We start from the raw sequence: 23,366 nt of genomic DNA on the forward strand, positions 1-23,366 counted from the left end.
CTGATGCCGCGGGATAGGTTGGCCCTGGCTGTTCTCAGGCCCCCCTCGTCTCCAGCTCTGAAGGCAGCGTTCCGCGTCTCCAGGAGTCTGTAGACTTCCCCTGTCATCCACGGCTTCTGGTTGGCCCGGACAGTGATGGTTTTTGTGACTGTTACATCCTCAATACACTTGGTGATGTAGGCAGTGACTGTCTCCGAGTACTCCTGGAGGTCAGTGGTGTTACTGTAAGTGGCAGCCTGCTTAAACATATTCCAGTCAGTTGTATCAAAGCAGTCCTGAAGAGCCTCAGACGATCCTTCTGGCCACACTTGAATCTGTTTCTGAACTGGTTTTAGCGACTTTAACGAGCGGTCTGTATGCAGGCATTAGCATGACAGTGATGTGGTCTGAGGCACCGAGGTGGGGGAGGGGGAGGGCTTTGTAAGCTCCTCTCTGTGTGGTGTAAACAAAGTCTAAAATGTTGTTACCTCGTGTTGGAAAGTTAATGTGTTGGTGTATTTTTGGAAACACACTCTTTAAGTCAGCATGGTTGAAATCCCCAGCTATGATGAGAAAAGCATCGGGGGGTGTGCTGTCTGCTGCTCGCTGATGTGCTGGTATAGTTCATTTAGTGCATCGTTCCTGTTGCTGTTGCTGTTGTTCGGGGGAATGTAAACCGATACGAGCAGTATGGCAGTATATTCCCTCGGCAGATAGAACGGCCGGCACTTAATAATCATAAAACTCCACCAGGGGTGAGCAGTGTTTGCAGATCACAACAGCATCGCGGCACCACGCGTCATTGATGTAAACACAAAGCCCGCCGCCGCGGGTTTTTTCCTCCCGCGACGAGACCTCTGTCTGCTCGATAGCACGTCAGCTGGTCGAGCTGAATGGCGCAGTCCGGAACGCTGTCGCTGAGCCATGTTTCCGTGAATACAAACACACAACAGTCTCTTACAGTCCTCTGAGTTGAACGTAGTAATCGGTTGTAGTCCAGTTTATTGTCCAAAGAGCGTACGTTAGCCAGTACGATGGTGGGGATAGATGGCTTGTGTGGGTTAGCCGTTAGCCTAGCCCGGATACCTCCGCGCTTACCCCTCTTCTGCTTCCTCTCACGCCGCTTGTGGCGCCTCCGCTGTGGGCGAGATGCAGTAGTGGGGGTCGGTGTGATGATGTAGGCCTCCGGAGTAGTCCGAGATCTCGCAGCTGTTCCGCGTGCTCGGAGTTTAACTCTAAAAATGCGGCTCTGCCGACATCCAGCAGAAACTCACGACTGTATGCGCGCTTAAAGACAGATAGACGCGATGACGACGTACAAAAAACACTGCGACTCACAAGACAAAAAACACGAAAACACCGTTCTGTCGGGACAGAGAGAAGCCGCTGCGTGTGGACGCGCCGCCATCTTGGTTTGGGAGTCAAGTCTCCGCAGACACCAAGTCTCCGCAGATACCAACAATCATGTGGATTTGAACATGATGAGAGCTTCCATTTTTGGGTGAACTATTAATGGAAGTCTGCTTTTTCACCTCTAAACCAAGATAAAAATGTGTTTAAGCCTGCGTGAGTGTGTTTGCTCAAAAAATATCAAACATAAACTGTACATGTTTGGACCTAATTTCAGAGGTGGGTTGTTTAGCAGCAAAATCCTCATAAGAGACATCCGAGGGTGGCATTTTGTGCGAATAAAAGGCCAAAAATAAAAGATGACATTTCTCGGTTCTGTTCGTGTGTGCTAGGAAATGCCACCAGGCTCTACTGTCATTTGAAGGACATTTACATTAGAACCAGCAAACTGAAATGCCAGAGTCAAGTGTCTGCGGAGACTTGACTCTAACTTAAGAGCAAATAATATTAAAAACGGGCTCCTTACATTTTCCTGGGAGAGCAACTGTTTAAATGCCACATGAAGAGGGAACTGGAACAACAGCACTGGTTAAAGACGTGTGAATATCCACTGGCAAGGTTAAAAGGGGTTAACTTTCTCGAGGTCCATAAAATATTAATAAAGGAAGGAGGATAGTAGAGGTGTAGACTTTTCCAGCCACATTATTTTCTCAGTCCTTGTGAAAGAAAATTATTATCAAATATCATAAGTAAATTGAGTTAATTGTTATGAATTGTACTTTAATATAATAAAATAATTTAAAGGAAATGTATACTTTTATTCAGCATGGACTCATGAAACTAATCAAAAGTGATAGAAAAGACATTTATAATGTTACAAAAGATTTCGTTTTCACATAAATGCTTTTAAACATGCTATTCAATCAAAGAATCCTAAAAGAAATCAGTCTCCACCAAAATATTAAGCAACATTAATAATGTTAAAATGGTTGATAATTAATAAGAGATGTTTCTTAAGCACCAAATTGCCATATTATACAGATTACTGAAGGATCATGTGGCATTGAAGACCTGAGGCTAAAAACTCAGTTTTGCCATCACAGGAATAAATTATGTTCTACAATATATTACAATATAAAATAGATTTTTCAATTGTAAAATTATTTCACAATATCACTGTTTCACTGTATTTTTAATCAAATAAATGCAGACTAGGTGAGCATAAGAGACTTAAAAGCACATAATACATAAAAATGTAATTTATATTACATTTACAACTAAGCCAAAATATTACAATATTATACATTACATTTAAATAAAGCAGAGTAAGTTTATAATCAAGTGAACGATCGCAGTAAAGTTGACTTTTAAATACTCATTGTTCTACGAATGCCTACATCAACTATTCCAGACTTTAGTTTTGCAAAATGCTACACATCTTCCGCAAATGGTTTATGTCTTTGTGACATAACCGCCTCAGTAGAAACTAAATTATTCACAGTACTCTCTGACGCAGTGTAAACTCTGGTTCGCCCAAAGACTTGTAAACAAACACTGTGATGAGGCAGGTTATGTTTAATCAAAGGCTGGTTCTAAAAGAGGTCCGCAGATCCCCCGGGTGAGCACCTGCTCCGGTAGTATTCTGGTGGAGAAGGGATATGAGTGGCACCTTAGGCTACTCTTTATTCCTCTCCGTCAGAGGAGATTTTAAGAGCTTTTGTTCATAGCTCCATAAAGCAGCTTTGTGACTGCAAACACCGGAGGCTCTCTCTTCCTCCAACTCTTTTTTCTATACTTTTTCCCCTTTACCCTGCCGTTTCAGGCCCTTCTCATAATTTACTGACTATGGTAAAGAGAGAAAAACAGAGGGCGCAACTAGGCCAAGAACAGAGTGACCTAAGAACAACAGACAAGGATGCTATGCTTAAATTGGCATCCAGTGGAAATTCTTTGCTCTTTTATTTGAATTCGGATTGTCTCAAGCCTGCTAATTTTCTATAAACATCAAAGAGTAATTCTTAATTTCGTGGAGGGGAATTATATATAACTAATTCTTCTTTTAAACTTCAAAAAGTTCAGAAATAAAACAAAAATGTGTTAATCAAAAAGTCTATTTTTAGACTGTTCGACAGCTGGGAAATAAAAGCTAATGTTTACGTTTATTGCCAGCGATTAAAAAAAAAAGCACAGCTTAACAGCATCCGCTGGCTGTATTTCAAGTTCTTTAAATGGGTCACTTCCTCTCAAGTCCACTAATAATATCAGTCAAACTTTCTTTTTTACAACCTTATCTTTCACCTTTACAAATGACAGGTCTTTTTTTTTTTTTTTTTGCTGTGCCTTTAAGATGTCTATGTAAACGCCCTCTTTACACGTGACACGCTTTGCTGCACACTTTTACTTGAAAGTTGCATGTTTGCTGTCAAGTCTAATATGGTTTGCACCGCCTCAGGCTGCCTTCAATAACAGCCTCTTTGCAGTAGTCTTCATTTGATTTTGACAGGTTCAAAAAATAATCAGTGCAGGAATGTGGCGCGCAAACTGGTGATGAGCGTGATGATCATGGATTGTTAAAAATAAACTTTAGTTGCTCATTTCTAATGCTGAAAGTATATTCAGAGTGACAGGAGCTACAAAGAGCAAGAAACAGCATGAGGTATGGAAGACTTCTATTGTTTTGCAAAAAAAGTATCGGAGGATATTCATTTAGGAAAATATTTACTATACATTCCACAGCATAACTACTGTATATCTTACTATATATCTTGTATATAATCTTCTAGCATGATACAAAACAAGATTTCAGCAGAGACGCATTAAATTGATCAGAAGTGACAGTAAATACATGTATGATATAAGATTTCTATTTTAACAAACACTGCTCTTTTGACATTTCTATTCCTCATGGTTTCCACCAAAAATGTTAAGAAGCACAACTGTTTTCAACATTGATAATAATAAGAAATGTTTCTTGAGCAGCAAATCAGCATATGAATTCTGAAGGCCCACGTGACACTGAAGACTGGAATAATGAAAAAAAAAAAAATTCAGTTTTCAATTCAAAAGTAAACATTGTTACATTGTAATAATACTTCAAAGTGTTTTGTTGTATTTTATGTAGTGTACACAATAATCCATTATCAAATGTTTCATTTTTCAGTTTTTTTTTTTTTTTTACCGGATTGGAAACTAATTATTATTCAGGTTCAGTATGGTTTTGTACAAACTTGCATTAAAATGAATTTGTTTATTAACAATAATTAATTTTATGTTTGGTGCATTCTATAAAAATGTACAGTTGCATAGAAAGGTATGTTTTTCTTAAAAAAAAGACTGAAATTACTTTATGAAACAGGTAAACAGATTATGCTACAGAAAGTGTAGGTAGCATATAAAATGCAGATTTATTTATTTATTTTTTGCACTGAAATATTTCATACCAAAGTGTCGTAGTAATTTGCCTCTCAGAGTGTTTCATGACACATTTGTCACTGTCACTTATCAAATTAGACTAAATAGGGAATAACGAACTAGCTGAATGAGAAACTAATGAGCAGTATGCTACTGCTCGGAGAAGAAACACGCTCTCAGAAAGCCACTCCACAAGTCTCAAGAGAAACAGCATCTCACGCAGCACATCACAGAGGAGAGCTGGTGGTGTGCTGCAGAGGGCCAGACCAACACGAGAGATTTCGCCTGAGGAGAGGCTCTGTCTCCCCTACTACACTAATAGACACACCAGGGTGAGAACCAGCCAAAGGATTCGCTCTAAACACTAAATGGGAAAAGACTGAGAGGTAAGATGAGATAACCAGACTGCCAGAGAAAGACAGAGTGGCCATATATATGCTTAAATGATCTTACATAATTATATTTTGTATTATATGTATGAAATTGTATTTTTTTTTAATGTATTTTATACATTTTATTACCATTACTGGCACTTCTTCAGTCACATGTTTTTCATATTTATAAAAAAAAATTGTGTGTAAAACAGTATTGCAAAGAAAACATATGCAAGTAAATAAATATTATTATGATTTAAAAGAAATACATTTATTTTAACAAATAAATATGAAATGAACAGACTGTCTGTCTGTGTGTGTGTGTGTGTGTGTGTGTGTGTGTGTGTGTGTGTGTGTGTGTGTGTGTGTGTGTGTGTGTGTGTGTGTCTTACATGGAATGGTGCGCAGGTACAGGTTGTCTCGGATCACTTGCTGCAGTTTGTGGTCGATTGATCCTTTTTGGAACTGCAGGCTAAGATAATGCCTCAAATCAGCATTCAGCACTTTACCTGCAAAGAGAGAGAGAGAGAGAGAGAGAGATAAAGACAAACGGAAATGTATAAAACCTTTCAAAGGTTATGGAAGCAGAAGTAGGTAGGCTTGGCATTATAATGTAGACTAACTCCCAGAAGGGACACATTCTTGCTCTGAGATTGCTCTTTCATAAGATAATGAGACTTAATGGGGTGCTCACCCTATTTAAAGCATAAAACTTCTGAAAAATATCACATGATTGTATATAAAAATCAGACAATTGTTGACATGTGCTATGTTAAGTGTATAGTGCTATACAATGAATATGAATGAGTATAGCTCTGATCATTTGATCAAAAAGTTTTTATTGTTAAGATCTCTTGTGAAACCTTTAGAGACAAAAGAAAAATTACAGGAGATAAAATCTGAGAAGCACAAGACAAGATTTATGAAATTAAAATGGAAGCAAAAGTTCAGTTTGCTCTTGGAAAACAATAAAGACGTGTCATACGTCATCCTACTTTCCTACGTGTATTTTCACTGTACGAAAAATACCTTCTATTGGTCCCCAATTGTTTTTCATTTTCTAGGACTAGAGTGACATCTTACTCTGCACATACAGGCGCACACTCAATGTGAGAGCCAGCTGCACAAAAACACATGGTGTAAGTCTCTTACAAGCTTTGCTAACTCAGAAAAGACTTCACAAACAAGCTGACACAGTGTCGAAAGCAACTGTGAAAAGTGAAACCTAATGAAAACCCTCCACACAGAACTTTTAAAAGCCTCACTTTTCCTCTTTCTCCAAAGACGCTACTCTGGGAGAGTTCACAGAGAGTTGGGCAAAGATGCTCTGCAGAGGAAGACGGGGGATGTTTGCTGATACAGACTGAGGGTGGATGGGAAAACGAGGGGAAACCGGGAGAGAGAGAAAGAGAGTCCAACAGCACTCGAGGGAGGAGAACAAATGCTATTATAGGGGTCATATGAGAAATCAGATTGTCTTTAATCTTTGGTTAAAAAAAGAAAAGAAAAAAAATTTAATCAAAACATGCTTTAACTTTAAAAACCAACCCAATATAAAACTCATAGGATCTTTTGCAGCAGAAACCCAAATTCATGAAACATCCTTACAAATGAATCCAACATTAAAAACTATATTTATTTTCATTTGTAAATTTAATTTTCCAATTTGTGATTTATTCTAAACAATGTCCCTTGTAAAAAAAAAAATAAAAAATAGCATTGTCAGATTAGTGAACAGATTGTTATTTTGAGTCTGATCATTTTTAATGAACATACTGAACTGATTAACAAAACCAGTCTAAACAATCTATCAAGATACAAGAAACATTGAAGTTAGCTTAAAATTAACTTTTTTTATATCACTTACAAAAATACAACATTTACCAAACCAAAATAAAATACAAAAATAAAATACAGAAAATTACAAATAATTAAAAAATAATAAAAAATAAAATATTTAAATTAAAAACACTTACAACAATAAATTAAATTAAATACAAACATAAAATTAAATAAACTTAATGTACGTTCATACTGTATGGGTTTATTGTCATTTACAATACAAGGTAATACAAGATAATAGCAGATAGATAATGTAAACAATAACTAGCAGATAATGTAAACAATTGCAAACAGTCTGGCTGAATGATGTTACTGATTTCATATTTAAAGAGAGTGTTTACACAGCCATATTTAGTTTTTCATGAACATTTTTCACCATCTCTCTGAGCAAAAGAAGTTGCCTCTGTGGCTTTAAGAAACACCTGCTTTGCAAATGAAATGAGAAGCTGTGCTCACACACCAGCTTGTGTGTTTGCTGTTGCGTGAAATATAGTTTTCATTTGTATAGATAACAGCTTGCATTACATTGTGACAAGATCACAAGACAATCCACACTGAAACATGCTGTACAAACTGTTAAGATCAGAGTTTTTTGGACTGGGGAGAAAGTTTTGAGCTTTGAAAGTTACAGTATGTTTTCATTGTTCATAGAGCTCTTTCATCTAAAAAGATCAAGGGAAATTAGATTCCTTGTGATATGAATCCATTAAAGCAACAACAGAAGAGAACAACTACTATAAACAATGATATAAAATGTATGATATGACCTTTTTAAGAAAGAAAGTTTGAACATGTGCAGACAGATGCCAAAAACCACTAAAGCACTCGCTCATAATCTCCTGTCTTCACCCCAGTGCCATGCTGCCAGTCCTCATAAAGCACTATAATCTCCTCATAAACACAGCGTGACCCGTTATGTGTCATAACCTTTGGGCGGAAAGGCAGGTGTCCCTGTCAGAAGTCCCGAATTAAGCAGGATTTACCAACCACGAAAAGCTGAAATATCACGTTGTTCTAATTTATTATGACAGGGATAAAACAAGAATTGTCAAAGTGTTGACATGAGGAGCAGATATCAGCAGCGTTTTAATGGCTTGATGAATTAACATGACTGGGAGATGAATGCTGTTTCTACGCATGAACGTAGCACTGCTTCACCCTAGAATGCCATAGATACTGCTGCTTTAGGGAAGCATGAGAACAGTATGCTGCTCCTGGAGTACAGTACATTTGTTCATGGACTTATTTTGCATAACTATAAAATGCTGCACAACATGGATGGGTCAGTATCAAGATTGCAAAAATGATTTGAAATAAAATAATAAAATAAAATCACTTGCAAAAATAAAACCTACAAAATAAAATGAAATACTTTAAAAATTAAATTAAATTAGACACTTAATTTTTTTTTATAAATTAGTAAAACTTAATAAAATATGTGTGTTCATTTATTCTTGTTTACCAAGTAAGGTACCTGTAGTATATATAAAAAAACACTTACAATATAATAAAATATGCTAAATGAAGTATGTTTGTTCACACGTTGACTGTTGTTAACAAAGTACTGTACATGTAAGATAAATAAAATAAAAAAACTTATAATAAAATAATAATAAAATACTTACAAAAATACAAATACAAATATAAAATAAGATAACATAAAATAAAATAAATTCTTAATAAGGTATGCTTGTTCATATGTCTTGATCCTTGTATTCAAAGTTACATGTAAGATAACGTACCATAATGTAAGAAATGTCCAAAATGTCTAACAGAAAATGACAAGTACCTCTTTCATTTTTCTAAAGAGTTTTTTTCTAACAGTGTATTTACATTAGCATCCCAAATCATTCACTCATTTGCATTCATTGCTTCCCCATATGGTGCACCATGTGGCATTGACTATACAGGGAGTAGTGAATGAGTGAACGACTGAGTGACTTTGACAGAGCACATGTGTTCAAGGAGAGCAACATGGAGCAGAAACACTGCTGAAGGGTCTAGTGCTGAGTCTCACCAAGTGAATATGACCCTTCATTAACGCTGCTATAGGTCCCATATCCAAGCCACTTCCACCACTTCATTTATCTCACTTCCAGATAATGAGAATAACTCTACAATATCAAATTCACAGATGCCATATTTTTACATACACAAAACAAAAATGAAATCATTATAAAAATAAAACACTTATATAAACAATAAAATTAAATAACTTAATAATCTTGCAAAATAACAATAATAAAAACAATAGTAATATTAACAATAATAATACTAACAATAATAATAATTATTATTATTATTATTATTATTATTATGAAGAAAATAAAAAACAAAATAAAACGCTTACAAAATAAAATAAAAAATAATAAAATAAAAATGTTTAATAAAGACATTTAACAATCTATTTATCAAAAATAGATGCAGTTTTGTCCTGCCTGTTTACATCTGCTTAAAAGAATATTAACCATAATAAAATGATCAACTATTTAAAAAAAACGAATTATATTAGGAACATGCAAAAAAAAAAAAAAAAAAGTATTGGACAGCACTGTATGTATTTTTTTCTGCATAAGAAATCTGTATATTAAACAAATAATAGGCTGTAATTTGTGGCTAAATAGTACTCAGCTAACATAGGGTCAAAAAGGACCTCAAGAAGAAGACTTTTACTGACTATATTTAGCACTCTTTCTGGCCTCAACAGGACAAAGGTCTAGACTCTTTTCATCATTTTCAGCTTAACTTCTTGGATTCAGAGTTCTGAGGCAGAGACGTCTGAGGCTGTAAGACAGATGCTCTGTATCGCTCTCTCTCTCCTTTCGCTTTGCCCACCTTCTTCTTCCACCAATAAAATGAGGTAATAATATAATAATCCTGTCAAGACAGAGAATTTGTTAGGGGGAAGACCAGAGGTTTTAGAGAATATTATCACTATGCTGCTCTCTTTATTTCCAATTTTTAACCATCAATATCTTTGGTCATTCCTCATCTCCCTTGCTTTTTGCCCCCATAACCCGTTTAACATTGACATTTTTCCTTTAGTTTTCTCCTTTTTCTTATCTCTGTCCTTCTCTATTTCCTTTCCTACGTGTCAGAAATGGCAGAGCAGCTTTATAATCCTCCCCAGATTGCCTCCTGTCACAGTGCTCACAAACCATGGCAAAGACATACAAAAAAGAAGAAAAAAATCAAACAAAACACATAACAAACGGTAGACACGGGGGATTTTTCATTTTTACCATGAGAAAGGTACCATAATTTGCATATTTTCTATTAAAATACAGTTGTTGTTAACAAAAAAAGTACTGTAAATGGATTTTTGTGTTCTTCCTGTGGTAATAAACTTCAATAGGGGGCAATAGAGGGACCTTCAACTTAACTTTTGGCATGATTCTCTTTAAACATTATTTAGCATTTTCTAATATACCATATCTTTTAGGCAGACTAATAAACCTGGACATATTTCAATGTCATTATAAACTGCATTCTGAAACATTTTTTAACAAGAGTGGATGAAAATCTGGCAGCCAAAGCTAGAAGATTAAAAAGATTTTAAAAAAATGTAAAAAGAAAGAATTTTGGAGCATGTTTTACAGGAAAAATACTAAAGTCTTTCATGGCCAATTATTTCTACAATATTTAAAATGTAGTTTTTATTGAAATATAACAATATATTATATGACAGTATATACAGTAGACCAAAATAAATAAATGGCACAGGCAAAATGAAATATATGTGAATGGCCACTTCAAAAAGATCCCTTATTATTTCTTTAAAATAAATTTGCTGAAACCATAAATGTGACTGAATCTTTGGTTACCATGGTAAATTTTATAACGGCCATCTTACAACTTTTTGCCCCCTCAGACAGCACATTTATCTAATTGGTTAAACTTTTATATACTGTACAATTCAGGAGCAGATGGCTCTTTTGCCTGATTTGGCTCGTTTGCCACCGACAGCTCAAATAAGGTTTCGTTTTCTCAGCTGTGCTCTGATTCCCCAATGATTCTTTAAAGCACTGCTGAGGAGGCCTGTTATACATGCATCTATTAGACGTCACTGATTATGTGACTCAAATTAGCCGGTTTTAGCTCCTATAAATGTCTCCAGAAGCACTCAAAGGTAACAGCAATACTAAAGCTGAAACTGTGGATCATGATCATTGCAGAAATGAGACGAGTCGAGAAACAGCTGGCTGCAGAACGGATTGAAAACAAGGTTGAAGACAGCGGCAAGACAGCTGAATCACTATTTCTGATCGCTCCCCCGACCTCTCCAAGACTGTATCCCCAGAACGGCCCGGAAAAAGCCTCTCGCTGATGACAGATTCAAGCCAAGACAACAATCGCTAAGACAGCCACATGAACACAACGCATGGTTATTGTTGAAAGCAGTGTGGAGTGCCATTACTTATATTGCTTCATGAGAATGTGAAAGCTCGGTCTGTCACAACACTGAGGCGAGGGAGTTATGATTTCTGCCTAATGGCATTATGACCTAAAAGCTGTTACTGACAAAGAAAACAAAGCTAATCAGAGACAGACAATGAGCAAATGAGGAACAAAATGAAAAAATCAGCAGAACAGAAAATAATTAAATGCTGACAGAACTAAAAACTCAGATACAACTCTTTTATATGCGTCTTTCACAAAAGTCCTTCTAAAACAACTACTGAAAAAAATGAATGGGATTTTCCTGTGCTAGGGTGAGGTGGCTGGTTGCCAGGGAATTGCTATACTGTTACTAAGGTGTTCTGAGAGCTATGTGGTTGCTAGGGTATTCAATGGAAAAATCTTCTCTTCTCCAATATTCTGTTCCCAAGATAAAGCTAGATTTCTGCATTGTCTAACATTGAAGAAGGGACCTAATTATTATTGAGATCTGACGGTGGGGAAACTATCTTAGCACTCACTTAGCAATGCTTTACAAACATATAAGAACACCCTAGCAACCAAAGAGCAATGTCCTGGCAACCACCCAAAACACTCCTGCATTATCTTGGCATGTTTTGCATTAGAAAATAGGTAGATTTTCTTCTTCTACTATTAATAAACACAATAATTTATTGAACACTGATGTCTCTTATAATATTGTTGTTGTTTATATAATCAATATATGATATATATAATTATATATGCTGTGTATACAAACATAAATTAATCCGAAGCTATACACTACAGCAATTTTACCATGTTTTTTAGGCAGGATGGGAAACCACTTGTTACTTTAATATACAAGGATAAGGAGAGCTGTCTGTGACAGAATGCGGAGAGGAGGGAGGGACGTTACAAAGGAAAAGGATGCCAAGCGTTTGATCCGCTAAAGCTAAATAGGGACGCATGTGGCTGACAAAGAGAGAGATGGAGTTGTTGCGGTTGTGAGAGCAGTTGCTGTTACATGTGGATGGATTTACTGTATAACCAAGACCTTCAAGAACCTCCAAGAAAGGATTTCTAACAGAAATATAAAAAGACGTTTGGGATAGTATGACTTAGGTGTCCATCAGTCTGTCAGACCATATAGGTGACTGAATGAATGTCAAGCAGGAATGGTTATCTAGTCATCAAGCAAATGACTAGTCAATTAGTGAACAATTTACCTAGATTTTCTAATACATTTAAAGCCTTTAAAGTTCAGTCTAAGTGTTTCTGAGCAAGTGAATGTTGAAGTTTTCAATTCATTTTCCATATAGGTTTTTAAAAATATTCAGCTCTGAGGTCAATCACAGGATTACAACATTTAATTCCAAGCAAAAAAAATGAAAAAGGTAAAGAATTTATCCCATGAAGCTTTGTGAGTGACATAACCTAATCTGAAACAACGGTACAATAAATCTACTGACTATAATTGATTATGAGAATAAAATGTGCATATATTTATATAAAAATAATAAATACATTTAAATAAAATATTCTATTTTTAATTTAAAATGTATAATTTCAATTTAATGAATTCGATCTGAAATGAATCTGAAAATAGTACAATATAAAACTTTTGACTACATTAAAGGTGCTGTATGTAATTTTTTTACTGTACTACAGCATAAAAATACCATAATATGTTTACAGATATTTAGGAAACATGCTTAGTTCAAATACTTTAACTCGAATTAAATGCATTTGTATAAAGTAATATAAAATATGTAATGTAAATAATGACTATGATGGATGCAGCAGAGCTCTTTTTCGGCAATTCCCTTTTCCATGCTTACAGAAACGTATCTGAATGTGAATTCTCTGTTCAGGAGAGTGTAGTACCTCACTGGGAATACAGCAATTAAACATGATGTCTTAGAAGAAGAAGCTGGAATCACACTGACCTGTGCCTTTCCCACAAGCATATATCATCATTTAACAACTCTGGACCTCACATTAGGTTCATCTTGAAAGGTTTATACACTATCTCTAAAAATCAATTTCTCTATGAAGAAAATGAATGGGATTTCAAACTTCCTGCTAGCTACCGTTGCGTCTCTATACAGTGTGCTAATTTGTAAGGATGTTGCTGCAATTGTGTGTGATTTTTCACCGTTATTATTGATCCCCCTTGTCCCACTCTCTCTTACACTTTGTTCCTCCATCCTTATACATTCTCCAACCAATGAGCAAAAGCCAAAGAGTGCAAAAAGCCTTGAAGCTCAGAGAGTGCAAGGCTAGGTGAGAGGGCTCAAAGTGGAAAGGAGTACAGATTTTGAACCAATCCTGTTAGCGGTCACAGTCAAAGTGAAAGTTAAAAAACAAAATAAAAAAAATAAATACTGATGTTCCAGCAATATTTGCAGACAGTGAAAGTGCCTGTGTGGTGAGGCACTGTGCTGAGGTAGTTACTGGTGTGCATTCAGATGTCAGCATCTGTCATGTTATGCAGTGCAGTGACAGATAGCGACCATAAAATACACAACACTGGAGTAAAGTAGTTCAGAACACACAGTTTAGTTCAGAACACACATTATATATAAACATTATATTTAATTATTGTTTTATCTGAAAATAAAAAAAATAAAGAAACAAATGACTATCAATAATCTAATAGGACCAGAACTTTAGTTTTTGAATGTTTTATGAAAATTAAATGCAAATAAAAATAAATAAAATCACGTAATACTAATAAAATTAATCTTTGCATATAACGTGCATAACAGCAGTTATTTATATATTATTATTATAGTTACACTTAAACATTTAATTTAAAATCAAATTTATTTAATCTTAAAATGAACATAAAAAATTTTTTCTGACAAATTCAAATGCTGAATAAAGCTCAAACTGACTGTTGTTCAAATAAAGAACCTATGATGATAATGGCATTTATATATAGAAACAACAGAATCCATCCAAAGGACAATTAATTGGAACCTAAGCTTTTCTGCTCCTCATAGCATGAGTGATTATAGATAATGTATGAGAGAAGAAAGAAACAGATAAAGAGCAAGAGAGAGAGAGGAAAAAAAAAGAAGCACACTTGCTTTTTCACTAAACTGCTCTCGTTAGTGAACGTTGTGAGCATGCATATGTTTTCTAATTGGCGTGTTATTAATAATGAGCCCCTATTCAGAATGTCTCACTGTCTGCAGGTCTATGAGAGAGCCTGGATGAGTGTGGGTTACGTGTGTGCTCAAAACTCCCCGACACTCACCATGTGACTACAAGCTGGTGATAAATTATATAGTTAGTCAAAACGGTACACCTGAAAACTTCAGTGTAACTGACAAAATCAATTACAGCAGCCCTGTGAACATGAAGATGACAGTGTCAAATCTACTGTAAACACTTCACTGAGCCAAATCTTCCCTTTCTTATATTGTGCTGGCAAATCTTACATACTACGTACATTCTTATATTTAGATTTTTCCATATATATAAAATTAAATATAAATATAAATATAAAATTTTTCTAATTCACAACATTGAAGCTAAGTGCATATTGCTTCCTCAGCTGTGGGCTATTTTAAGTGTAAAAAACAAACTCAGGTACTGTTGTTGCTTTTGCCAGCAAAGTGCAGAGAGTTGCTTGCATGCTGTCTCTGTTAAATGGTAAAAGTTAAAATGTATGCTTTACAGCAAAGCTTGTTTGTCTTTTATTCTGACATACAAGGAAATTCCATTTCAGCCTGTCATTGTGACATAAAAAGCATATTCATTATACTACCACACAAATTGAGGTGGAGGCGATCTAGATAGCCATCAGCTCCAACAAACCCATCTTGGGTAAAGGGGTTGATGGGAGTTTAGATTAGATGGGATGTTATAGATGTTGATGGGAGTTTTGAAGGCAGAGTTTATGGTTTTGACACGTTACATAAGCAGCCTCCTCAAAAGGTGTGCGCTCGGCACAGCTGTCAAGTCTGAGAGGCATTTGGGCGGAAGAGTTTGCTGAGTAAATATCTCACATCATGCGATGAATTTTAACAGCGTGTGGCTCAGACTACATGCTCTTGTGTCTTATCCAACTAGACTGCAGCTGCAATAAGAGATGCGTGATTATTCCTCATTTAATTGACTGTTCACGCTACTAATCTGATTAAGCTCACTAATCTCGTATTAATCTATAATTATCCAGTATTTTTAGATGTTATCTGAGATTGTTTATGCTTTTCACAATCTTATCATAATGTGACTGCATTTCTAGTTTAGTCTTCTACAAATAAAGCTCTGTTCCAACACTCAGATTTGAACTCGGCATGCGACACAAAACAGCTTTCAAATGACTAAAAATTAATTTCAGTTGAATTTGATGTTACAATGTTGATAAAAAAAAAAATTAATACTCTAACACACATATGTTGGATGACATGTATTATCAGTACATTTTATTCACTACTGAAAAGCAAACATTTTGTCTCTATGTAATTTTAAAAAGCTGCCTAGGTTTTGAAAAAGAGCTACTATCACAACTTTATCCATTAAACTTGACTCAACCTAAATTTAAAATATCCATATAGAGAAGTGGCACCTCAGACAAAACAATCCAGTAAGTTATGAAACTTCGCTACATTCCTGAAAAAGTTTCTGGCTTGTGAAGTTATGTTTGGTTTTTAAACTCCAGCTGAGTACATCACAATGAAGGATGATATTGATTCACAACAAAGACACCTGGGAGGGAGAGAGAGCAGCGTGAGGGACAAAACAGCTCAATCTTCTAAAGGTTGAGCTCTTCTCTCTATTAGTAAAGGCTCATTGACTATGACCAATAACCATTTACACAAACACAATGACCATTTCATCCACAAGAGGTTTTCACACAATCTTCTGAGAACAATTGATAACAACTTATATATATCCATCCATAACTACACATAAACTCATTAAAGAAATATTCAAATAAAACTTAAGTGAACAATTAAAATTTTGTATGTATCTCAGAAAATAAAATCGGCACTTATATTACTTATAGGACCTTTAAAGGGTTATTTCACCAAAAAAAAAAAAAAAGTTCCTAACAAAACACAAATTAAGATATTTTTAATGAAACCTGAGAGGGTGAAAGTCCAAGTAACCAAAATTAATAAGACTGAAAAGGGTCATCATATAACAATCCTTATAAATCAAGCGGTTTCAATCCAAGTCTTGGGAAGAGATACAATCACTTTGTATAATGAAGCAATTTAATTTAGGCTTTTATTAACAAACACACAGACACTGTAAAAAATTATAACTTTTTTTATATATATTTTTGCGAGATTACAGGAGTACATTTTACAAGAAAATACTATTTCAGTTTTTCTACTTCAAAATTTGTCACATTTAATTCAGTATGTTACTTACATTAAGCTCTGAACTAGTTTTTTAAGCTCTATTAACAGCAATAATTCTAAATCCTCCCTTACAGTAATTTAAAAATGCAAGTCTACTGGACGAATGCAGTATGGCACCTAAATGTTTAAAATATTCAACTGTCATACGATGGCATAAACTTACATAACTCAAACATGCTTGCAGTTTTTCTTTTACCACTATTCTACAACATCACATTTAAATAAATTATATTTTATCCCAGTTTATTCGTTTTTACATGGTAGAGTAAGTTATAACAGTAAGTTATAATGAACCCAGATTTGTCTAATGAATACCACTTGCATGAGCACTAATGTTGTGTTATAATTGCAGAGCTGCTACCAAAATATATCTGCATAATGCAGTTTTATTTTCATTGAGGATACAAAAGAAAAGGACAAATATGGAGTTTGACAGCAGTCACGCTTCGACCTAAAGCATTTGCTGACTCTTACTGCACTCTCTGGACACTAGTGCCAAGATTCCCTTTAGCGGGGGTTGGATTAATTAAAGATTAATTAAACTGCCAGAAACCTTTATTTATTATGACAAATAGCCCAAAGAATGTTGTAGAGGAAGTGTCAGGGTTTATTTTGGGGACGACAATGATGAATTTAATCAACTGTGCTAACATTTTCAAGATTTATACCACTTAACACTGTTATCCTCTTCCTGGAGTTCAGCACAAACATGGATATAGCTTGCGGGGAGTCAGCATTTGTTGCAAAACTTATGAACATTTAAAGACTTAATTCCTGGGATCCTTGACAACCTTTTTTTGGAATAATAAAGCATTCTACACTATAAATAATGAATTCCAGAAGAGATATGAGTTGAATTGGGCCTTGCAATTTCTTACAATGGAGTGGAGACAAAAGGCCCCAAGGGCATCTGCTGAATACAATCACAGACATTATAAGGAGAATGAGAAAACGCAGAAAAATTGAATGTGAAAAATCACAACACTCAATGTGACAGCGGCGTGGAAAAAAGTTCTTGCCTTTCAATTACCCAAGCCAATTGGGCATCAGCTGCTCTGTAGAACAGTCATAACACCAGAACTTGCATGTGCATTAGCTGAAACAACCAGAAAATGATATTTTTAGAGTGTGATTTGAGATTAAAAAAAAAAAAAATCCGATTCTCTAATCTTGGCTTTTATCTTAGTTGGCTTCTAATCTTCTTAATTTGGACTAACAAGTTCTCTGAACCACAACCTATAAGTACGACTGATACGTTGTGTACATTTTCAAATGAGTTTTTGTGCTAATAGGTGATGTATACTTTAGGTTTCCAGGTAAAGCATTTTATATTACTGTCTTACTGAAGTAGTTCTGATAATTCGCTGTGAACCCACTGTTTCCTAAGAATGTGTCAATTATTGTATACTGATGTTGTTCTAATTACTTCGTTTAATAATTAAAGAATGCAGTGTAGCACACAGACTTTATAATCATTGTGAAATTGCTGTTTATTGTGCTGCATCGGCAGTTATAGGGTTTACTGTAGGAGAGACGAGCGAGTTAGGCTGGCGCTCCTGGAATACAAATGTTCTGCGTTCTGATTAAAAGTTAAGACAGAGCATCTTTTGTCTGTCGTTCTTCAAACATTACAGTAGACATATTTTGGTTTACAAACTGTATTGTTTCATCAGTTAGTCACGTTAGCACTCGGATAACGTATCCACTAAGTGTTCATAGTTTAGCAGCTAAACTTTAGCTGTGGGCACGATTCGCTTGCATAAGTATTTTTGTATTTTATGTCATTATTATAAGAACGGATTTGAGCATTATATCACTGTTTTATGTAAAGGTACTTTGTCAATGGTAGCACTGGCTAACTGGCTCAAGGACTCCTCTCTGTGCCAATCACAACAGGCTTGGCCAGCTGACCAATCAGAGCAGAGTAGGCTTGAGGAAGGGAGGGGTTTGCTCCAGACTTGCTTGGAACTAAATCATTGGCAAATGACTCTAAAATTAAATGTATATTTTTAGAAAATTACAATGTTTTCTGACCTTAGCTGCATTTAAACCTGTTGTAGGGGACTCCAACACAATATTAGGACACTTAAAAAAAACATATGACCTGCTCTTCAAAAAAAAATCACTCTGTGTGATCCACACAAAATGAAAGTAATACAGGTTTGGAATGAAATGAGAGTGGGTAAACAATAACAAGTTTCATTTTTGGGTGAACTTTTGCTTTAATATCTGGATAAATAGCATTAGAGGAAAGTAAAGGCTGTGGAAAATACTTCTCTGAAATGTCATATAAGGGACACAGGTTATTACCTTCCCAACAGAACGCTGGATGCACAGTGACGGAGAGCCATGCCTGGGTTACCGCAGTGCATCCCATCAAAAGCCAGACACAGAAAAAAATAGAATGAGTTTCTGTAAAAACTGGGGACACAACCTCTGCGCTCTCAAACGGTGAACTTCATTTTCCCACCTCATTGCTCTCAATATGATTGATCTTCCCATTACATGAGGACACTGGGATCAAATGAAACATTACTAATGGAGACAATCCCAGGGAGTGAACAAAGAGCTCAGGTTGGCCCCCTACTGGGACTGATAAACTATGGATGTATAAGTAAGGGATAATGTTACTCTGGAAGGTTGTTTTAGTTGAATAAATACATACTGTGTGATCAGGACCCCGACGCAAAGCAGAGGGGTCTTGTATCACCCTGAAGGAGGTTATTCTGCGATAACAACTGACTGGATGTACATTATCCCACTTATTACATGGATACTTGCCACATAAGTAAATAATTAGACACAAAATATTGATTTGATTCAAAATATTTGAAAGCAAAGCTTCCTTGCAGATAGCAGTTGCTAGCAGGAGGAAAATTCAAACAAGACAGACATTTAAGGGATAACGGTGCAGTCAAACAACTTATTAAACATCATTTCACCACACAATATTTAAGGGAATAAAAGATTTAAGACAAAAGTGTTTTAAAATCTTACCAATTTCTTAGTTATCTTATAATCCATTACAGCATACAAAACAATCGTAGGAAAATGGCAGCAGCTGCATTTGTATGAAACAAGAGAGTGAGTCCACGATACCAGGATGACATAATTAAATAATTGTACACCATTTTGAATCGAGTTTTAATATTTTATTAGCTAAACAAACGCAAAGCTTCCACCAAGAAAAAACAGTTCCTAGCAAGAGTACAGCGCCGACTTCAGTTACCCGGATGAGCCTGTGTTATCAGCTTTTACCGGTTGTTATCGAGAGATAACATAACTTGGAACGTCGCGACTGACCAATCAGAATCAACTATTCCACAGAGCCATGTAATAATGCTTTTTAACTGCAGCGTGCATTACAGGTGGGTTGAGCACTGAAGTTAAGTCTTTGGAATCATGGGACTAACAAAATGTGAGGCATCCAGACATGTGAAATATTAGTGGAATATAATTACAACCTATTTTCTATTGGAATATATATATATATTTTTTAAATTCTGTTATGGTAAAGCTGAATTTTCAGCATCGTTACTCCAGTCTTCAGTGCCACATTATCCTTCAGAAATTATTCTAATACACTGATTTGAATATTGCTCATGTCTTATTATTGTCAATGTTGAAAACAATTGTGCTGCTTAATATTTTGTGGAAATCATGATACATTTTTCAGGATTCTTTGATGAATAGAAAGCTCAAAAGAAAAGCTTTTTTTTTAAATCTTTATTTTTTTTTTTTTTTGTAAAAATGTAACTGTCTTTACGGTTATTTTTGTAGGACCATAAGAAATCCATTTCATTTCTCCTCAAAATGTGTTTTATATTTTTTGCAAATTCTGTTTTGTTTTTTTGTTTTTCCTGTTTTAATTGTTTGTGACTCTAAATTTTAGTGATAAAAAACATATCAAATTAATTTAAATCATGAAACGTATACAACATTTTACAAAACTTTATTAAAGGTTAACAAAAAATACATTTTTAGAAAATACCTTTTATTTTTCGGTAATTCCATCTGTTCCATTTTAATTTTTTTGGGATTCCATTACAATAGTTGCATTAATTTTAATACTCAAAAAAGAATGTCTATCCAACTAAAACTTTACAACTTTAATAACTAAATTTATATTTTTTTTATTATAACACTGCCCTATGAAAACTTTATTTTAGAAATTCTGTTTATGATATAATATAATTTATCAAGAACTGTAGTAATCAAATTAATGCATAAATAATAACATTTTAATTAATATTTTAAAATGTAACCAAATGAGAATTAAGTCCAGTCCTTAAAAAAAATATTATTGTTATTATTTATTATTATTGTGTTATTACTACATTATAAACTATACTCTACTGCAGATAGTATTACTGTAGTAATAGTATTTTTGTCACAATTTCTTCAAATTTACACAAACTTTTAATTTGATGGGTTGTCATGACATTTCTGTGTGGATTATGATGTGATAGTTTTTCTCAACTGAAATGTTAAAATGCTCAATGCAGACACTGAAAACAGTCTTTTTGTGTGTTAATATTCACAGATACTAGTCCATATCACCATTTGATTTATAATACAGCCCTACTTTTTATTTATTCTTTCAGAATTTGCCAGATTCCATGTTATCAGTAAATTCCATTTTTATGACTGGATGATTCTGTCTTTTCATTAATTTAATGCACCATTGGTGAATAAAAGTATTAAAAATGATCGTATCTGTCACTTGGTCCAGTGGCAACATCAGCAATCTAGACCATTTTTATAGGTCTCTCTGAATTTCAACCTCAACATTCCCATTTTCTTGTCTTATCTGCTCTCTCTGCACCAATCAAGCAGTAAGCATTTCTCTCTCATTGCCCCCTTTTTATCATTCTGATGGAGTGAAATGCTTTCTCCTGCCGTCCTCATTATGACTGCCCATTCCTCTTGTCCCACCTCTCTTTGCTTTCATGTCTTGTTTCCTCCCCTCATTTTCCCTCGGGATAAGTGTAAGAGGGCATGCTAACATCTGTAGCTCAGACAAGAATACATAGAGAATTTCTCAGTGGTTGCAGGAGGCCTGTGTAAGCACTTCATTGTCAAGCATTGCTTTTGGCCAGAATTATGATGACTTGTGCCAAAACAGCATTGTTGTTTGCAGCTGTGTATGAAGACGACACATGCCAGTTATACGGTCCATGTTCAAACCCAACTTCAAGATTGCAATGCACATGTGAAAATCATTACAAATGGGAGAGCCAATTATAAGAAACCTTGTCTCAAATGCCTAAGCAGTTCCCATGGCAATGGCAATGCTGTTGGGTGTATTGGAATGCCACATTTATGAGATTGAGGAAACACCTCTGCAATAATACGCCTTGCAAATCTTTGATTAAGTTAAGCTGAGCACACAATTGCTGTTGTATAAGCATGGCTATAGATACAATCTCTATAAATTCTGCAAACCAGTTACAGTTTTTCTCGACTGCTTAAGCACTATAAGCAGGCTTCTGAGCTAAAATTTCAAGACCATAACGCCATTTTTCAGAAAGCAAACCCATTTTGCTGAACTATAAACACTATTCCCCTGCTTTAACACATGAGTCAGATTTGGTGAACTCTTAATGCAAAACTCTACACACAAATCCCTACATTTCTCAGTGCTTACACCATGTGGTCATTTAGAAAGCACTAGCATTCAATATTTTTCACTCAAGTCAGCATAGCTTGAGCTCAATTAGCACACAGATACCCACGTGAAAACACTAAGAGTCAAAATTTATCACACACCAATCAGAACCTTCAATAGATAGATAAAAGAGCCCCATTCAGTTCATTCAGTTTTGAAACAATGGATCCAGAGAGACATGACTGAAAAGGTTGAGGACATCAATGAGGAGGAAGAGGATGAGCAAGAGCAGTAAGAAGTGGAGGAAGAGGTGAAGGAAGAGAAAGAGGAGGACGATGAGGATGAGGATGAGGGGCAAGGAGACAAGGAGTCTCAGGTGAAATTTGTTCCACTAGTTGACCATGTCCTTGTCCATGGTATGACTATGAGGGAGGCTGGGCAATGAGTACAGCCAAACTTAAGTTGCTTCACGGTCGACTCGATCATAAGAACACTCAGGGAGGAAAACTGGTAGGTGTACATCAGTGTACTCTACTGCAACTTTTGAGAGCTGTACTCTGTTACAACACATGCATTAAATTGCCTAACATACAGAGTTTCTGTCTGCTTCCATTTTGTAAAAAGTACTTTTGTAAAATCAGTACTTCTATATGTGCAGGACACAGAGACGATGGAATGGAAGAAGCCTGACTAGACATTACAGTTGATGTGTGACAGGGGTGGATCAGTCATGCGAGAGGATTTTACCCCCGCTGCCTGGCTAGGGCTAGTATAGCCTGTGATGTCTGTTCCAGAACAAAGATGTGATGCTGGGGCAGAATATTTTTTTGTTGTTGTTTGGTGTATTGTACTGCACAGTACATTAAGGAATAGAAAGTGTGCAAATGTATACACATGTGTTCATCATGTGAAATGTTCCTTGAGGGAGAACCACGAGCAACACATTATTGCTGGTTTTGGGTTTTTGTAGTATTGTTTTGAATTTATCTCACCAGTGTGTAAGACTATGTTGTAGTGTGTGTGTTTTTGAGGTCTTGTTTG

The 23,366-nt window shown here is 35.4% G+C and overlaps 1 protein-coding gene across 5 annotated transcripts in view; it reads right to left on the bottom strand.

The window, feature by feature from the left end:
- The window catches only part of LOC109075191 (membrane-associated guanylate kinase, WW and PDZ domain-containing protein 3-like), a 117,634-nt gene that overhangs the window by 36,205 nt on the left and 58,063 nt on the right, over window positions 1–23,366 (bottom strand). For all 5 annotated transcript variants that reach the window (XM_042758827.1, XM_042758826.1, XM_042758829.1 and 2 more), the window contains one exon: window positions 5,507–5,623. In XM_042758827.1, the coding sequence (XP_042614761.1) occupies window positions 5,507–5,623 (117 nt within the window). The remainder of the gene's footprint in view (window positions 1–5,506; window positions 5,624–23,366) is intronic.

Source organism: Cyprinus carpio, chromosome A6 (genome assembly GCF_018340385.1).
Source record: "Cyprinus carpio isolate SPL01 chromosome A6, ASM1834038v1, whole genome shotgun sequence".
Taxonomy (NCBI): domain Eukaryota; kingdom Metazoa; phylum Chordata; class Actinopteri; order Cypriniformes; family Cyprinidae; genus Cyprinus; species Cyprinus carpio.